Source organism: Vanessa tameamea, chromosome 9 (assembly GCF_037043105.1).
Source record: "Vanessa tameamea isolate UH-Manoa-2023 chromosome 9, ilVanTame1 primary haplotype, whole genome shotgun sequence".
In the NCBI taxonomy this organism is placed as follows: Eukaryota; Metazoa; Arthropoda; class Insecta; order Lepidoptera; family Nymphalidae; genus Vanessa; species Vanessa tameamea.
In genome coordinates this window covers 12,618,009-12,638,357 of record NC_087317.1, presented here as the reverse complement: position 1 = coordinate 12,638,357, position 20,349 = coordinate 12,618,009, and the positions used below count along the sequence as shown (strand labels likewise).

Sequence of the window (20,349 nt, the reverse complement as noted above, 5' to 3'; positions counted from 1 at the left end):
ACAATTATTCCACCACGCTGCTCCAATGCAGGTTGGTGGAATAAACATGTGACAGAATTTCGTTGAAATTAGACACATGCGGGTTTCCTCACGATGTTTTCCTCCACCGCCGAGCATGAGATGAATTATAAACACAAATTAAACACATGAAAATTCATTGGTGCTTGCCTGGGTTTAAACCCGAAATCATCGATTAAGATGCACGCATTCTAACCAATGGGCCATCTCGTTTCTTATAACGCCAGTAACAAATGTGACCGCTTACTATAAGATGGCACATTTCTACAGATGCTTATTGAACTAAATCAATAAAAGTAATTAAAAAGCCTGGAGTCCTAAGTCATCATACACGACACGTTTCGTTCGGACAAATTAAAAGTTCGTTGGCCTAGTAACAAATAAATTAACGCATTCAAAGCGCAAATATTAAAAATATGATAAATATCAGCTAAGATTGATGTCCTTCTGCGACTGATTAACAACGTATTAACGTGATTTTAGGATAGAGATAGCATACTTGTTGCGTGCAAATCCTTGGGTAAGAAGTACTATCTTAGAGAACAATAATAATTTATTTATTGAATATCACGGTTTGAAATTTGAGATACATATAGTATAATAACAAGTTAAATGTATTTAATCATCATATGTTTCGTGTATTGGTAACTACTGATTTTGTCGGACTCCTCTCGGTAGTAGCTTTAAATTTATTTTACATGAAAATATATTTTTGTAATGTATTGTATTAATTATAATAAAAATAATTTCTTAGCAGCAAAATTTCCAAGAATATTATACATATCGCGCTTAGAATCAGCTACTGGGATCCGACCCTCAGTGTGTCCAACTGAGGGTCGAGGGTAAATAGGGTGTTTAAAGCGTAATTAATACATATTATTAAATGTATGTACTCATTCAAAATTTAATCGTTAATGTATTTCGTATTTAACGAATGCTACAAGCAAGTGAGGATAATGTAACTTCAGATGTAGACCAAACACTATAATCCTGTTGTATTTGTCGAAAACTTTCCTGTAATTTAATCATATCTAGTATACTAGCTACCCGCCCCGGCCTCACACGGGCGCAAATGTTATATATTTTTATTAAAGCATGTTCTATTAAAAAAATCCATGTAAACTCCTAATAGGCGTCCTATAAAAATCTTAAATTTTCTTCAAAATGTCTAATTTCCTGCGAATTTCTCTCTTTTTCTTTCTGTAAGAACTTTCTACAAAGTATTACAAACTTCCAAAAAAAAGATGAATGAAATCGGTAAAGTCGTTTATAAGTTATTGCGTGACCAAAGGGAATATGGATTCATTTATGTATAATAAATACCTATTACGTATTATTTATCCTTGTTTTATTTTTATCCTTTACACATGGAAACAATGATAACAATTTATTAAACAAATAACGAAAAAATTACAAAGGAAACTATTTTCAATCGTTTTTTTCAGAATTCAAGCAATCACCATCGTAATCGTCCCACAACTGGGCAAAGGCCGCCTATACTTTGACCACGCTGCTCTAATGGTTATTTGATATAAATTAGACCGACATCGTCGAGTCCGAGATTGAATAAAAACATAAATCACGACACAAAAAGATCACAATTAACAATAATTATATCTCATATTCATGTATCATCGTACTCAGTTCGAATCTAACACGTGTAATATTCAGAATCGACTTACGGTAATACAATATTTTTGTGGACAGGTCGCCTACCTGTATGCAAATAAACCAGCTGACGGTAAGTGCTGACTACTGCCCAGACATTGGCGTCATAACAAATTTTACATAGGCAGTGCGCCACCGACCATGTGAACTAAAATGTTTTGTCCCTCGTGCCTGTAGTAACCCTTCAAACCATTAACAAAAGTACTGAGGTGCTTTACGGTAAGTATATATATACAGATCGTGTTCTGCGCACATTTTCGAGTTAGTTCTTAAAATATTGCTATTTTAATTATTATTAATTATTAAGCTTATGGCTTCTGTCAATAGGTTGACAATTCTGCCAGTGTCAGGGTTGAAAAATACACGTGGTTGCTTAAAACAGCACTTTTTCGTTCTGCCAAATGACCAGTATCACGATCTAAAACAAATAGGACATCACAGTATATCAACACAAACACCAACTAAGATATAAAATAATAAAACTACCTACATAAATATACTTATATAAATAATATGTACTTAAACTTATTTAAAGTTTAATGTTATATCTTTCAATATACTTAAATAAAATAGTTATAATAGAGATTTCTGAAGAAGACAAAATACAGGACATGTTGAAAGGGCGAGGGAAAGTAGGAGGAAGAACATCATACAGTGAAACAGGGAATCTGGTGCAATCAAAGAAAATATGTTCAACGGTACCCTCATCAAGGCCACATTCACACAAAGAGTGGTCCCGAACCCTGATTTTTGATAGAAAATGAGGGCTGCAGTTATGGCCAAGACGCAATCGAATTATTGTCGAAGTAGAAAATTTAGAGTAGTTACGAAACTCAAAAAACCAGGGTTTTAATGGAATATCAGGTTGTAAACTGCCATAAAATTTACCTTTTACATGACGGGTAAAGTTCCATACATCATTCCAGCGCTTATTCAGATCAATTTTAGCGAGAGAACGTAAATCTTGGGCAAAACAGTTAGCATAAGTCTCCGTACCATTGCGAATAGACCACTTAGCACATATATCAGCCTGTTCATTGCCGGAAATCCCGGAGTGGCCAGGAATCCATGCAAGGGCTACTTCAATTCCAGCACAGTGACACTTATAAAGAACTTCCCGAGTTTTGAGGTTAATTGGGTGAACATCTCTAGAACGTAAGGGAAATTTTAAAATATCCTCTAAACAACTGCGACTATCAGTGAAAATTATGGTTTTATTAAGGTTGTGGGATTCTACCAGGGATACAGCTTCATAAATAGCTATTGTTTCTCCAGAAAAAATAGATATCCTGGGAGAGCATTTAAAACTTAGGGTCAGCTTCATGACAGGAACCCACACCGCTGAACCCACAGGGTCGTCTGCAGATAGTTTAGAGGCGTCTGTAAACATAGTTCGCCATCCGGGAAACTGCTCATTTAAGAGGTTTTTAAATCGAGCGTTGGCTCCAGGATCTTCTTTATTAATACCAAAATATGTAATTACATTGGGCCTAAAAACAAGTGCATCAAAAGGAACAGCAAACAAAGGATTACCAGGAAATTGAAAAAGAGGAGATGCTGCAATAAATTTTTCATAACTTTTGAAAAGACAAGGAGCTTCTTTATGAGTCCAATAAGTTGAAGATGGAATAAAATTTGAAAGTTGACAAAGAGAAGTAAGTAATGGGTGGCAAGAATTTTGAACAGCTTTGTAGAGGAATCTATCACAAAGATATTGTCTACGAAGAAATAAGGGAGGGTCGAGACATTCTACTTGGAGAGCTTTTATGGGAGAGGACTTCATGGCACCACAAATGATGCGGAGACACTTAGCTTGAATTTTGTCCCATTCGGCTAAAGCAGATTTATTACATGGTTCAAGCAAGAATGACCCGTAATCAAAATGACTCCGAACAATGGCGTTATAAAGGAGTTTCTGAGTGTAGGGATGAGCACCCCACCACACACCCGAAAGAGACCTCAAAACATTTACACCAAGCTCACATTTTTCCTTAATGTAGTTAAGATGTACCGTGCCAGTCATTCGAGAGTCAAAGTATACCCCCAAAAATTTTACGTTATTTTTTACTTGGATGGTCTCATTTTCCAGAATAATATTAACATCCGGTATCAATCTTTTTCTGGAAAACACCACTGCAGAGCTTTTGAGACCAGACAGAGATAAGCCATGATCATCTAGCCAGATATAAAGATTTTGTATAGCAGAATTAAGGCGAACAGAGCAATCGTCGATAGATTCTGAGGCATAATATAGAGCTATATCATCTGCGTATTGTAATATGTTACAATCGGATGAACAAGAAGAGTCAAGTTCAGAAGTATATAAATTATAGAGAATGGGACTTAAAACTGAGCCCTGAGGTAACCCCTTCCATACTATTCTTGGGGGATGCATAGTACCTTGGACTCGAACAGAAATATAACGTTGCATGAAAAGGTTACATATAATATTAATCATCCTCGCGGGAAGACTCAGCTGGAGCATTTTCTGCCTGAGTAGCGGGAGGAGAACATTATCATAGGCTGAAGTGACGTCAAGAAAGACACCAACAAGATGGTGACCCCTTGAGAGGGCCAGGCGAATTTCCGAAGAGAACACGCTCAGGCTATCCATCGTGCCCATACCTTTTCTAAACCCAAACTGTGATTTTGGCAAGATATTCCTGTTTTCAAGAATCCATTCTAATCTATTTTTTATTAAGTGTTCCATAATTTTAGCCAGAACTGACGATAAGGCAATAGGACGATAGGAGGAGGGGTCTTTAGGATCTTTATGGGGTTTAAGGATAGGAATGATGATTTGATGTTTCCATGACTCAGGAACAAACCCAGTTTCATAAATTTTGTTAAGAATAGAGAGTAAAATTAATTTTGAACAGTCAGAACATTTCTTTAAAAAGGAATAAGGAATACCATCAATACCAGGGGAGGAGTCGTGGAGATTGTCTAAAACAGAGCAAAGCTCATCACATGTAAAAGGATCATCCATTCGATCATAGGAAGGAGGAGAAGGGGAAGATGAAGGAAAACAATTTTCAGGAGGAACAAAAGGTGGAGCCAGCCTATCCAAAAAATCATAGAGCCAGACAGAAGGGTCGTTAGAAACAGGATTACTATCACTGAAAGAACCTCGGAAGTTTTTAATTTTTTTCCAAACAAGTGAAAAAGGGGTTCGGGGAGAAAGACTCTCACAGAAACGAAACCAGCCGTTACGTTTCTTCAAGGATAATTCCCTTTTTGATTTGGCATTTGTACTTTGAAAATTTAAGTAGTTTTCTAAAGATGGAAACTCCATAAAGACCTCTTCCATCTCATCCCGTTTGCGGATGATTTCCGTGCATTCATAATCCCACCAAGGGGGCGAAGGTATGAAATCTTTAGGAGACTTTTTAATTGGGATGAATTGATTGGCCGAAGTTAATAAAGCAGAAATAAAATCATTATAAGTTTGTAAAAAGTTTTCAACAGTTGTTACAGGAAATTGGTCTGTCTGGCTTGTAACGCATTGCTGAAATTCTGCCCACTTAGCCTTCGAGATACGAAACTTTAAGAGAGGAGGAAATGGCATAGGCGAGACAGGAACAGTATGGGATAAGGAGATAAGAATGGGGAGATGATCACTACCATATGAGCAGGATAATACCTTCCAGTTACACTGAGAGGCCAGATTGGGAGACGTTAAGGACAAGTCAACACAACTGGGATTCTGAGATGGAGGAGTTCTTCTAGTAGGCGAGCCATCATTTAATAAGCAAAGGTTATTATTATCAAAGAAATCAATGAGGTGAGCAGAAGGGTACTCACACTGAAGGGAACCCCACATAGTATGATGGCAGTTGAAGTCACCTACAACAACTAAAGGGATAGGAAGAGTTAAGAGGATAGAGCTTAATTCAGAGATAATGGAAGAATTAGGAGAAGGAATATAAATTGACACGAAGGTTGTATTTATAGCCCTGACGGCTACAATATTAAAAGAGGGAGAGTGGTGAGGGAGAGGAATCAATGAATGGATAAGGGATTGTTTAAGAAGAAGGGCACTTCCATCCCATCCACTAACATGATCATCGCGGAGACATGAATATCCAGGAATCCGAAAACGAGAACCCGGCTTTAACCATGTCTCCGAGATGGCCAAAATATGAGGATGGTAGGAGGTAATTAGAGAGATTATTTCATGTTTTTTATGTCTAATGCTCTTGCAATTCCATTGGAGAATTGTCGCCATTTTTATTAAGAGAATTAGGAATGAACTGATTAAGTTTTTCAGTGACAATGTACGGTAAACTGATATTATGTTTGGTAATAATATCGATTAAAGAAAGCAAAAGTTGGATAATATTGGATAAATCAAGATTTTGTTTAGAATTATTATCTGAAGTTAAAAGAGCACAACCATTAGGTTGGGAAGATTTTGGAGAACTAATTAGGGCAGAGTGAGCTTCTTTATCGAATCCCTTACTAAGGGGAGGGCGAGGTCGTTGGTTGAGAAGAACAGTTTTCCGTTGGGATGAAACAGGAGGGATTAAAGGGCTGGAGATTTCATATATTGGAGTGAGAGGGCTCATCGTAGGGCGAGTGGGAGTGGACATAGAGTTCGGAGAAGAGCGTGCGGAGTCAGCAAAAGAGCGACGGGTAGGGCGAAAACGGAGAGAGGCTTCATTGTATGGGATATTTTCCTCTGACATCACAATTTTTATCTGTTTCTGTCTCATATGTTCTGGGCAATTGAGGTCAGTAGCCAGATGTGGACCTGAGCAAGACAGACATGTAGCCTCACAACGGGGTACTTTACAGGAACGTCCATGATGAGGTTGAGCACACACAAAGCACCTTGGTTTGGACCTGCATTTATCTTGAGTGTGCCCAAAGCGGCAGCAATTGTTGCATTGGATAGTGGGAAGGGAGTAAAGGATTACTGGAAGAGAAGTGTAACAACAAAAGATTCTCTCAGGCAAGGTTTGACCTAAAAAAGTCACAACAACTGTTTGAGTAGGTAACCATTCAGTTTTATCGTCAGTAACAGATTTTCGGTTCAACCTTCTTGCTTTTATAGCCCGGCAACCTGGGGTGGAGCATTCTATACTACTCAGAAACTCCTCCATAGACCAGTCGATGGGAATTTGCTTCACAATACCCATTCGGGTAATGTGAAAAGCTGGGATAATTATTTTATAATTATGCTCCTGGAACAATGGACTGTCAATGAATTTATTGGCAGAAGAAGCATTCTCAAATTCAACAACAACACGGTTACGTCCTGCTGATTTAATTCCTCCCTTGATAACACCAGAGACCTTATTTCTGTAAATAATTTGAGCAAATTTAAGTAAATTAATTGTATAACCAGCTGATGGGTCGGGTTCCACTCGTGAGGCGTGGACAATAAAAGGGCCTTGATCGGAGTCGTTATACTTCAATTTAGTACCGCTAAATTCGGGGAGTGTGAATGTATGTTGAATCGAAGCGCTAGGGGGAGAGGAAGCATCCCGTTTGTTTAGAATACTCTCTGTAGCGGTTTGAGAGCGTTTGGCAGCCTTCAGAACTTTTTTGGAGTCTTCTCTGATTATAGATTCACTAGACATCACAAAATCATGACTTATGGAGTCACCTCCGCCCCCATCCGGGGGCTCCTCAGATTCCATCACCAACTACTAAATTATTAAAAAAAACACTTACCTCACAACAAGTAATAACGCAGGACAACACAAATATTAGTAAAACTAAGCAATATTAGTACAAAAAACCTAATTTAGAAATCGCGCACGTGTAGTAAACAATACCACTGACAATCCGTAAAAACTTTATTTTGTATTCTACAATTTGAATCAGAACTTTATACATGTCAATACTTGTTTTCAAAATATTGCTATCATAAAATAATAAAGATTGTTATGAAATTTCTTAGAAGGCAACGCTATAAAAGAGTCATCAGAATGACGTCACATTTGTTTAAAAAATGTACCAATAGATTTGTTTTACCCGATTAATTATCAATTACGTTCATTACTATTATCATAAAATGTAACAAAGTAGTAGGTAGGTCTTGTGGAAGCCATTCCAGTGTATTACCTCATAATTTAACTACAAAATTACTTCACGGTAAGGATTGTTGTGGAACCCTATAAAGGGAGATATAATGTACCCAATATTATTAAAAAACATGTATTACAGTGTATCATATAAAACATCTAATACAAAATAATTAATATTAATCTTAATTAAAAAAAAACTACTTAATGTGATGCATACAATGTAACATACAAAAACACTCATTCAATAAGATAATGTTTGTATAATGTTGCATCATTCACTTGTTACTTGTATATGTTACTGTGAGAAATGTACCTTAGTAGAAACTTTTTATTGAAAAAAATTATTAAAAATACTAGATAAGTTAAGTTTTATTTCTATAAGCATGTCATAGGACTGTGCTTGACTAGGTCATGTTATAACAAATGTCGAATAAGAATGTATAAGAAAGCACCAACTTGGTGAATTAAAACTAAGGTAATGTATTTATATAATTTTGTTTATCAATAGTAGTTTAACAAAAATAAAGTAAACTTTAACATATAGGTGAATTATATAATTATATTAACAAAATATTAGATTATATAGTTATTTATTGAACATGATCCGACGCTATTGATAAAACGCAAATTCCACGATAATATAACCATGTGAAGTCAAAGATCACATATCAGCAATACTTTTATGAATGACTTTAATCTTAATTATTTTTATTTTTTATCACTGTTGTAGGATTTGCGTCAAAACATTTAATTATTTTATTTTCATTGTGTTTTTTGTTACAAAACAAAGTATGTATTCATTATAAATATATGTTATTTTTTTAGAAATTGAAACACTTTGATGTCTTTTAAATATTATGTTTTATTATATTTTAATCAGGTAATATTGTTTTTGGTTGCTGTGTTTTTAGAGCTTAAAATTTAATGCATACTTAATGTTTTAGTATATTGAAATAATGTTGCAATATAAAATGATTGAACACATTATCAATGCTAAGCTTTGATTTTAAGATATGAGTAAGCAAACGTTGAGTCGGCTTTTAAAATCAATTTACAAAGAGATAGTTTTAAGCATTCATATCAAATAATAAAAATATAGTAAGAGATAAATTAACGATAATAACTCAAATTCAAAATTGTAATCTCATGTAACTATAATCTTATACCCTGTAATGATCAAAGTCTGTTCGTAATCTCTTCATTTTGAGTTTGGCATTTTGTAATGATTAATTTATTGTTGTTAAACATTATTACATTGTTTACATTCTTTTTGCATTTGATAAACAGTTATAATTGTAATTAATTAATTATAAAACCAATTGCCGGCAAACCCAATATAAGTTTTAGCATAAATGTATGTTTGTCGCACAGCCATTATAAAATAAGTTATTTGATTGCAGAATATTTATGAATTCACTACTACTATATATTTACACTCTCAATGTTATTATTATAGCTTGAAATTAGGTATTGGAATAAGAAATTCATATAAATCAATATGCACACAATGGCTTTGTTTAAATATTAAAAATAACAACAGGTGGGTAGACATAAATATATAAACAAATAGTTTGTTTACAAACAAAGCCATTAACTAGCAATAGGCCGTAATGACCTCTAGCTTATCTATGGAAAGTGTACTGACCTTTTTGGCAGCAACATCGCGGCCGCTCCCTTCCGCTGGAAGACCCCGTCCACAAGCACGCCATTCTTGCTGTTGCACGTCAAATAGAACTCTGGGTGGTCGTAAAACAGTTCGAGGTGCCGGCGTGATATAAAGCTCGAATGTCCCATATTCACGTCCACTTGACCCCGGCTAGAGTTTCGTCCGATTATCACCCTCTTCTGACGTATCAAATATTCGAAATCACGACCGTCGAGCCGCGCGATCGCGATCGGAGCCGGCTCTTGCGCCCACTGCACCTTGGAAGGCGATGGGGGCGCTGACTTGAGCGCAAGGAGCGCCCAGGCATCGCTCTCCGAGCTTCGCGAGATCTGAGTCTGAGCCATGTCAGGCGCGTGTACCTATATCACCAACGTCCACACGCGGGGCGCGCACCCTCACCGCGATAGCACATCACAAACCCGAGACCGCCGTGCCACGACCCGGATATCCGGTACCTGCCGAATCCGTGTCCGTTCTACAATTTGAGGTTACTGACGGGACGCACATGCGCAAAGTTTCGACTTGTACGGTAAACAAGAATTATATAAATCACACCACCACGTGATAAAACTGTATACATATATCTAGTCGGGAAGCGCAGATCGATACTATACGGTATAGTAAAATCGTCTTTGACCGAAATTGAAGGCTTTATGCTATTGCACAACTAAATATTCGCAATTGGATCGAAATTAGACACTAAAGTAAACACGAGGCGAGAACAAAAATAACCAAAAACGTCAGTTCGCCATACGCAGTTTACAAGTTCGAAGCGCCATCTATGCGACTCAACAAAAAAGGCTAAAACGATGTTTTCCGTTCAACGCATAATTTATTTGCTGTTTGTCGCCCGAGTACCGATTAATAAAATAACAATTAAAAGGTATTTTAACATGTTTGTTCGTTAAGAAATATCAACAATATAATAATTTATAATTTCTATACAGTTGATTGTTTAATAATAAAAATATATAGATTTTAGAAAGCCTAAAAATCAATTTTGAGTACAAATTTCAAAATATACGGTGTTCATTATTATTTACTATGACAATGCTCACAAAAAATATTTTTAGTTTTAATGTATTACTTACTTTTAACATAATATGTGCATACCATATAGTATAGCGTTTATATAAATACGGTATAAGTCTAACTACTTTAAAATGTTCTCTGTGCCTAAACATGTCAATTTGTTATTTGATGCTTCAGCGTTCAGGTATGTAACTGTCATCTACTTTTATTTGTCAATAAAGCTCAGGACGTCAAGTATATAAAATTTATTTCTGAACTACGCCTATATAAATTGATATTTGGCATTAATAATTGAATAAGTTGATTTATGAATAACAAGTGACCGTCTGCCTTTATAAGTTACGTGGGTTGAGACATAGCCGAGTATAATCAATTCAGTCATCTATAATTTTAGGTAAGTTTTAAAAACAAAACAAATACCGCGCCATATTTGAAATAATTGTATTTATTGATATTATTTTACTGATATATTGTAAATCCAAAAAAAGTATTAAACATAAGTTTCCTTTACCCACGATAAACATTCCAAATGATCTATATTTATCATTGCATGTATTTCGTACAGGCATATTGCATAGAAATTATCAAATAGATTGTTACCTTTTGTTTTCAAAATGTTCAGACTATTGTAATCAGCTTGGCCTTTGAATAGGTCGAATTGAAATAATATTTACATTGTAAATGATAATCAGTAAATTCATTTTTATTATAAAATGAAAATGTAAAAGTATCTTGTTATCTGGAATATGTAATAATCAAAGCTTATGTTATTATTCTGTGTTTAATATTGTATATAGATGGTAAATAAGAAAAGTAATAATCAAAAATAATGCTTTATTCAAATTTGACTAGACATATCACAGACAAGACTAAATTTCATGTATTCATTTTAAAAAAGTATGATTTGACATTGTATTCCATTTCAAATTCTATAGTATTTCTATAGGGATACATAAATATGTGTTTATTTATACAACACTGTTTGTAGAGAAAACATTTTTATTATTTTATAAATTCTATAATTTAAGAAATATTGCACATATAAATTTTCAATGAATTACTAGTATTCCATTTATCTCTTTCTATTAAGCTTGTATTTGTAGTTGTAATGACAATAGCCTAAGATACAATAATTATTCCAAAAATAGTTTATTTATTACTAATAGAACTAAACATCAAATTAAAAACAACATCAAATAATAAGTATATAGAATAAATAATAAAAATCTTAGTCATCTAGCTGCGTTAAACTAGCCACGCCTCTATTGATCCAATGCTTCTCTGGAATATCTGATCGCAAAGTTATATACATAACAAAGTTGCTGGAATGACCTGTGGTTGCAAGAACTCCTTTTCTCTCACTGGTCTTGTAGATTGGGCAGAAATAACTCGGAGGAGGGTTGAAGTCAGATATCAGAGCCGGTTGGAACCAAATTATTGGGATGGTGTCAAATAGGATCTTGGGATATGATTCATCTAGTTGCATAGCTTCACGGTTCCATCTAGCACCCTCTAAGAAAAGTCCCTGAGAAAATATAGGATTAAAAAAAAAGTTATTTGTTATGATTAATTGTTTTTAATCATAGTTCTCTTATATTTAATAATTATATGCCTTTAATACATTTTTAGCTAATTTTATTAATACGAGTAAAATTTCATTTATTCTAAGAGTAAGAGGATTAAAAAAGAAAAAAGATTTAAAATTATTATTCAGGGACAATCAATAATTATTATAAACAATGAATCAGTAGTTTACTCACACAATATTACCAAGTCTTTGCTTATATAATATATAAAAAATAGTAAGTTTCTTTATGTATGACATAATTGCTAAACTCTCTAAAGTGTAATCTAATTATACAACTTTTTTGAATTTCGAATTCTGATATTTTATATACTTATTTACAATTCAAAATAGCACACAATTTATGAATAGGTAATAGATTTATATTAAGTATATATTTTTAAATAATAGGTGTTCTTAAAGATTTTTTTACTATAGAACAACAAACATCGCATCGGAAATTAAGTTACGAATATCAAAAATGAAATCAATTCCAGTTTTATCCAGGTCTCTTTGCCAATTACAGATAATAATGCTGAAAGCCATACTTAAGTTTAAGTTATTAGTGTAAAGTGCTATAAGTGTTTATTTGCAATGATCTAAATAAAAAATAATATCATTCATATTTTTATGATAATGACAGTTCAATGCCATTAAAAATAGATTATGGCTGCGGTTTAGCGTTTCTATTGCTTTCACATCAACTTTAAGCTTGCATAACTTTGTTAATTATCGTACACAATTCCTATTAAACAAAAAATATGTTGACTATCTATGAATATCTAAGAATTACATCAGTGGTAATTGATTTTCCACATTCTTTATAGTTTTTACGTGACGTTCGTTGCGTCGTCGTATTACGCAATTTTCTATAATGATTACTATCCATACAACCAATGTCTCATGGTAAGTTAACTATTCCGATCCTACTGAACGGAATAGTTTACATAAAGGTGCTTCTTGGCCCTCACGACAAACTGCCAGACAATTCTAATCAGTTAGGTGTCTTTCCCGACTACTGGGTCGAGGTCCCCCGTTTATAACGACGTATGACGGCGCAATATATAGCACACGCATCCTATCCCGACGTCGACGGCATCCTAAGCCGAGGCGATTTCACACGGGCATCAGTTCCCAATGCTTTAGATTCAGTATTCGCCTTACTGAACGGAGAAAATGTCAAGGAGTAACTGCTTACTGTCAAAAAATAGTTTTTAAGCAAAGTTGATGTCCTTCATCTAGCTATGCTAATAAAATCACAAAATTTTCCCACACATTTATTATATAAATTGATTCTACATTGAATTAGATTCCAAGGTTCTTAATCTTAAGTATATATAAAAAAAATCGTCACAGAAGCATGCACAAAAACGATCCTGACTCACCCACACAAACATACTGTGCTCCTGACCTTGCTTGTCCGTTTGTTGAGTTTGCTGCTTGTAAATATTAGCAAATGTTTAAACACAGACCCATTTGTAAACACATTCCTAACGTTATACTAACCATAGGAAATGACTCCTTATTCATATATTTTTATTTATAAATAAAATATGAATCAGACAATTTAATGTTATTTCTGTTAGACTATTTTTGTATTGATTTATTAACGTGTGCATTAAATACAGTTGAATTTATAACAGATCTTTTAATGTTATTATTACGCGTCTACTAATCAGTTATTATTATTATAAAACCAATACCAGATTCTAATCCAATTATTGGATCATTCCATACTGATCACCATAAAGAATAAAAAAAAATAAAGTCAACAAAGCGTGTGTAGACTATATAATGTAACGGTAAATCCAACATGTCGGATTTGAATAATTACATTTTATATTTATATAGAAAAAAAAAATTACAATTGTATCTTGATTAGTTGATTTTAGCGTCTGTCGCAGTATCACGTTAATATTATATCATTCAACATCCCAAATTATTTGTTATGCATTCACAGAGTATAAGTTTATTTATTTTTGATTATAAAAGCATTTATTACCTTGCAATATACTCCAAACGATGGTTCTTCCTCGCTTTCAACTTCCATGCTGGTGATTGTGAACTCGAAATGAACTTGATCAATCGGTATCCGGTTGTGACGGGAGTAGTTCTGCAGGACGCCGGTGAGGAAAGACTGCGTGAAGTAGAACCCGGATACCCAAAAGACGATCGGTGGACCCTCGTCTATCCAGTCTTGCAGGAATTTAAGCCTACACATTAAATTACGGGTTCTACCGATTTTTTGTTGAAATCAATGTATGGACCGCAACTATAGTTCAAAATCCCCTATATACATATGAAATAATCTGTTACCTAATATAATCCCATACTTTTAAACATTGTATTGTCGTTAGCCACCACCACTATTTTATTCAACTGCACTCGAAGTATTCGTCCAAAGCCTTTATGTAAATAATTTCCTAAATCAGACGAGTACATTGGTAGAGTAAGTAATACTTCCTATTAAGAATAGACTTACTTGTTACTAAATATTAATTAATTTTTCATTACTTGGTGGTAGACCAAGTAATGACAAATAGTAGACGGGCTTTGTGCAAGCCCGTCTGGGTAGGTACCACCCACTCATCAGATATTCTACCGCCAAACAGCAGTTCTCAATATTGTTGTGTTCCGGTTTGAAGGGTGAGTGAGTCAGTGTAACTACAGGCACAAGGGACATAACATCTTAGTTCCGGAGGTTGGTGGCGCATTGGTAATGTAAGGAATGGTTAATATTTCTTACAGCGCCATTGTCTATGGATTATTATCCATTATCCATTGTATATGGATTGGTAGTGACCACTTACTATCGGGGACCTATTTGAACATCCGTCTACCGATATCATAAAAAAAAAAATTATCATCAAAAGGACTTCAAAATAGTAACACATATTACCTACAATAGGCACTTCCTTCGCTACTAAATTGAATTTATATTTTCTGTTTACCAAGTCCGTAAACATTGCATGTCACTGAGATAATGGGTATTTACTACCACTAAATAGTAGTATAAATATGGCTGACGTACCTACATAATTTATTCTCGTGGGCTTACAATATTTATAACGTCCACACCAAATAGAATTATCCAACAAACTCAGGAAACGATAAATAAGTACGGCAATACGTATATAAAATACACGTTCATTTAGTATTTCATACATAATATATTTTCTAATTATAGAATGAACCGATAAAAATATAATTTGTAATGTAGGTTCCAAAATATCTCGCTAAATAAATCAAGGACAATATTTGTACTTACTTATAAAAAATAATATCAAGCAACTTTAAATTGGGTGTAATCCTGTTCGGAGTGAATATTCCACCGACAAGAATCTCAGTAGTTACAATATTTCTCAAAATAATGACTACGAACTCCACCTTATTATCATCTTTATTATTTGTTTAAAGAGGTCTATACGGAGCTGTGCTTAGATTATATTGATTAGATTGAGCTGGGCATAGATTATATTGATTAGATTAAGCTGGGCATAGATTTGAAAAGTAAAGCTTACAAAAATGTAAATAGTTTTTGTGTTTCAGATATGTCGGAGCAAGTTTTAGATAAAGAGACTTGGCCAGCTGAAGCGGAAGCAGCCATCAACGATATCCGAAAACATGTCAATTCAGCTCAAGTATCCTCTAAAGTGAGGAGCACCAACCAGAAGATCTACATTAATCTCACGACCTTGGAAAATGCAGAATATTGCGTCGAAATGTCCGCCTTGGGATTCAGGGTCGTCGGCAGGAAATATGACGACACGAGCCTGTCTACCATAGAAAACATGAATTACGAGACGCCCTACGCTTTACTCAACAACATCAGTCAGAAGTACAGAGAATCATTCGGCGGAGAACTCATGAACAAACTGCTACACCTGGCTAAGAAATCAGAAGGCTGAATCCGAAATCGACTATATCAATTTTGGGTCTGTAGTATTTTATTTAAAAACGTAGTGTGTTTTGCTTTACGGTTTATAGACAACGTTTACATGTTACAAGATATTGGTACTAAACTGCATTTATAAATTTTAAGACGAACTCGACGTATTTGTTTAGATTACTTTTAACCATTATTTTAGTTTATTATATTATATCAAATTTATATACATGACTTACATACATGACATAGAAATTATGTTGTTAGTTATATAAAAAGTAAATCAGATTTGATGCTCATATTGTTTAATTAATCACGTTAAGATCTGGATCTTTTAAGCGTTTATTGTATAGTTTAAATGAATGTTGCCATACTTTTTTGTATTAGTAACAGAGTATAATTTTCACTTTTTAAGTCAAGTGCACATAAAAATAACTATAACGATGTTATCTTTATTTAAGTAATTTATTGGATGCAATATCGGAGCTTATTTGAGTATGTATTAAAAAGAGCAGACTGAGTACAAATATATGTAAACTTTAGAAAAATATACAATTGCAGCACGGTGTTGCAAGATGCAAAAATAAATTATTATATATTAAATTGTTTTTTAATAAATTTCAGTTCGCATCCCCTGTCATTATACAATTTCGTTAAACTTAAAAGTTTATTATACGTTCTACAATATCATAGATTATTATTGACGAGCGACCCGCCCCGGCTTCGCACGGGTGCAATGCTGTTACTAAATATACTACAGAATGTCTTACGTTCTGTTTTTCAGACATTAGATAATACAAAACCCGATTTTCTATGTCCGCTATTTTAAAACTGTAATATCTTCGAAAATATTCATTTAAATTACATGCTGTTAAGGGCCATATTAATCTATATTAAATGCACAGTGTATTTAAGGTATTTAATTGGATAAGGGTTAATGCTTTATTGCTTAAAATCGCTTCGAAAATAAGCCATTATTTCTCGTAAAAAGTCAAGGATAAAAAAAGTTATTGTGGGTTACCCCTAAGAGATAGACATATACCATCGCTGACTTTTTTGAAGACCTTTTTAAGGTGTACAATACTGTAGTACATTATTTTGATCTATCTCGTAGGGTTCAGCCAGCGTTTGCAATGTAAGCGCAAAAAATGTGTTTATTTACGACATCACTTTAAAAACCTCTAAAATAATCGGAGTTTCTCTACTATATTGTGCATGTCTTATACATATAAACCTTCCTCTTGAATCAGTTTATCTATTAAAATGATTGATGATGATGAAGCTCTCGAGTATCGTGTACCAATTCGATGTTAAATGTTGTTTATTTGTCTCTATTGCTCTTGTAGTTGGAATAGACTACAACGAACCGCGTCGGATGTGAATATTACACTTCTAAAATGTTATATGGAGCTTTATGTTATGTGTTCTGATTTTTTTTTAATTTGTCGCTAATAAACATCATAATTTGTTTGCACTATAATATTTGTCTTTAATTTAAATAATACTTTCCATTTTTAATACGCAACTGATTCATGGGGTATCATTAGAATCCTTAAATCTACAATAGCGACACTGCTGAAAAAGTTGTTTATGATACAATGAGGAAGTTAATAGGTAAGAACCTTACCTCGCCAAAAAATCCGTTACATACGAGCCTAAGGGCTTCATCGAGGGATAAGATTTAGACATCCAGGCTCCGGGCACCACGCCTTTGATGAAGGCGTTGTTGCACTCCTCTAGCTCAGCGCTCATGATGGCCAGACCCTGTGCCGCTAGGTATACCCCATGTAACGTACGTTGGACTACACTCAAGAGGCGGTTGTAACGTATCAGCTCCTTGAAATATAAGACCAAAGTTACTACCCAACTCACTTTTTGTTAATAAACAATAAAAGTGACCAAGGAACGTTTTTAGATTATTCCAGAAACGTTGATTGTTTTGAACAAATAACATTAAGATTTCTAAATCCATAATGATGTAACTAAAAACTAGCACTCCGGTTTACAACATGAACATCGACAACGATCACAAATTCGGCAGAGTCGTGACGGCGGCCGCGTACCTGCGTGAGGACGGTGTTCATGCTGTTGTAGTACTGCACGGGGTAGCGGCGCGCGGCGTCGGCCACGTCGTAGAGCGGCGGCAGGCGCGCCAGCACGTCGCGCGCCAGCGACAGCACGCCCGCGCCGCCCGCGCCCGCGCCGCCGCCGCCCACGCGCTGCGTCGCGCTGCAGCCCCACAGCAGCTGCACGCACACACGTACAGACACACTCGCGCGGGAGGGCGTAGACTCCTCGTTTTTTAAATTTAACAATCGTATGAACCGAAATATTATCCAGTATTTGACGTAAATTAACATGTCGATATTAGGTACAGCGATGTCTAATATATATTAATGATATGAAAATATTGCAAAATACTGTTAAACGTTAATATCTAAAAGGAGCAACGTCTATTAGAATGATTTAAGCTCACCGCAGTCGCCTCTTTATTGTCTTTAGTGATGTCAGCGTTCTCGTGCAAACCGAAGACCTCGGGCTTCGCAATCATGGGCAGAGCTTTGATATGATCTAGCACAGAGTTATAGTCCATGCTGGGAGGCATGCGATAATCACCACTTGGGGAAAATGAGTAACTGTAAAAAATATATTCAATAGCTACAAAAATTTAGAAACACGAAGATGAACGGCAACCAGCAATGCAATATCTAAGAATTAAACGATTAAAGAGTTCATACAGCTACACATCAATTCAGCCGTTGAATGTCATCTGCTACCTTTATTGGTTGTGTTCACTGTAAAACCATCTTCGTCACCAAGTATAGATCCATTAACTAATTAAGGCACGCCCTTCCTTGATTTTCTGATCCCAATTTATTTTGTGGGAAAACTTAATATAATCCGTTGTAAAGGGGAAACTTCCTACCTCAATGTGTTATTATTGAAGTGAGTCATACATTAGGTTCACGTATAATAGATTTTGTAAGCGTTTATTAATATAATCAGCTATCACTGACCACTATCGTTGGCTACGTACATAAAAAAAACATATAATTAAGATTATCATACTTGGGATCCGAAGTGACATCTTCGTTATAGAATATTGACAAGAGAGACAGAATTAGTCTTCTATCTTTATCATCCGTTACTCTACCGCCGTAATTACATTCTCCAGCCAAATAGTTAAGAGCTTCGAAAGGTGTCTCCGTGTACTCCGTGAGGAACATCTAAAAGTTACAATGCCATTATAAAATACGAATATGTACTAGTGATTATAAAGATAAATATACGATAACAAACTTAGTTCGAATATAAGGCTGAGGTCACTCTACCACCATTACAATATCTACCTGTAATTGCATTATGCAAATCCTTAAATCGCTCTCATTGAATTCGTACTGTATGTTCCAGCCCAAGGGTCCGAAGGCTCGTCTTTCTTGAACGATAGCGTGGAAGAAGCACAGAGCGAACAGCAGTCGTCTCCACTCTTCGGTTCGGGGACAGGATATATAAAATTCGGGATCACAAATTGGATCAGAAATGTATGAACGGTAGATGTTGTTCTTTAAACCTTTGGGCGCTTCATTTGTCATTTTTACTCCTAAAACACGGAAAGGAAGACGTTACATATTACGAGGTGATCTTCGATTCCTAGTCACAATTAACGGCGAGTAACGTTTTCTACCATATTCCGACATTATGAAACAGTACCGTTCTGCAGCACGGTGACGGGGAAGGCGCGGCTGGGGTAGGAGGTGAGCCACAGTCGGCAGGCGCGGTGCGTCTGCGGCGCGCTCAGCACCTCGGCGCAGAGCCGCTCCAGCTCGTTGAGCCACGACTCCAGCACGTGGCAGTTCTGCAGCACGGCCCAGCCGCCGCTGCTCGCCGCGCGCATTATCATCTCCGCCGCGATCGGGCCCTCGCAACGAGACAAACCGCCAGTCAGCTTTGACTTTTCTCAAAATTACTGTTTACGTCCACCGAGCATCTTGTTGCAATATCTTATTCAAAAATACTAAACTGTAAACACCACCTTCTCCACGTTTCTCCTTCCAAAACTACTGTTTATGAATTATGATACTGTTCGTGAGTATGAATTTAATGAAACGTGAATGAAAGAGTCCAACTTTACCTGTCCTTGTCCTAGAGATATGGTCTCGAAGCTGACCACCTTCTTCTCCGTAGCGAACTTTACGAGAGCAGACATAGGGTCTGAGCCGGGAGACAGGATAAAAATGAGCGGAGACGCGCAGTTGCTGTCATTATAGGACTTCTCGAGATCGAAGGGTGGCGGTTCGATGTAGGGACGACCCATTTCTTCTACCACGTACTGCTGTACCAGTGGAATCAACTTGTCTGGGCGGATACATCTGTTAGAAAATGTATTACTATATATGGGGAAATTAAGACCGGTATTTGCTTACTTAGTTGCCACATCGAACTCCTTTGAATTATGATTAACTATTTAAAAACGATTCAT

General features: G+C 35.5%; 3 protein-coding genes across 4 annotated transcripts in view; 1 reads left to right on the top strand and 2 right to left on the bottom strand.

The window, feature by feature from the left end:
- LOC113402072 (forkhead box protein K1) overlaps positions 1 to 10,167 on the bottom strand; it is a 57,777-nt gene extending 47,610 nt beyond the window's left edge. For both annotated transcript variants that reach the window (XM_064215738.1, XM_064215739.1), the window contains exon 1: positions 9,367 to 10,167. In XM_064215738.1, the coding sequence (XP_064071808.1) occupies positions 9,367 to 9,731 (365 nt within the window). In that variant the 5' untranslated portion in view covers positions 9,732 to 10,167. The remainder of the gene's footprint in view (positions 1 to 9,366) is intronic.
- Positions 10,168 to 10,609: 442 nt separating this feature from the next.
- Positions 10,610 to 16,472, top strand: LOC113393156 (GSK3B-interacting protein). Its single transcript, XM_026629888.2, has 2 exons — positions 10,610 to 10,813; positions 15,533 to 16,472. Exon 2 carries the CDS (start codon positions 15,535 to 15,537, stop codon positions 15,889 to 15,891), a length of 357 nt encoding a protein of 118 aa, XP_026485673.1. The 5' UTR covers positions 10,610 to 10,813; positions 15,533 to 15,534; the 3' UTR covers positions 15,892 to 16,472.
- The window catches only part of LOC113393154 (dynein axonemal heavy chain 3), a 37,995-nt gene continuing 29,038 nt past the window's right edge, over positions 11,393 to 20,349 (bottom strand). The window contains exons 63-71 of the mRNA XM_026629884.2: positions 20,002 to 20,239; positions 19,581 to 19,788; positions 19,220 to 19,470; positions 18,939 to 19,096; positions 18,346 to 18,505; positions 17,933 to 18,115; positions 17,497 to 17,705; positions 13,986 to 14,196; positions 11,393 to 11,944 (exon numbers count right to left, since the gene is read on the bottom strand). Of these exons, the coding sequence (XP_026485669.2) occupies positions 11,648 to 11,944; positions 13,986 to 14,196; positions 17,497 to 17,705; positions 17,933 to 18,115; positions 18,346 to 18,505; positions 18,939 to 19,096; positions 19,220 to 19,470; positions 19,581 to 19,788; positions 20,002 to 20,239 (1,915 nt within the window). The 3' untranslated portion in view covers positions 11,393 to 11,647. The remainder of the gene's footprint in view (positions 11,945 to 13,985; positions 14,197 to 17,496; positions 17,706 to 17,932; positions 18,116 to 18,345; positions 18,506 to 18,938; positions 19,097 to 19,219; positions 19,471 to 19,580; positions 19,789 to 20,001; positions 20,240 to 20,349) is intronic.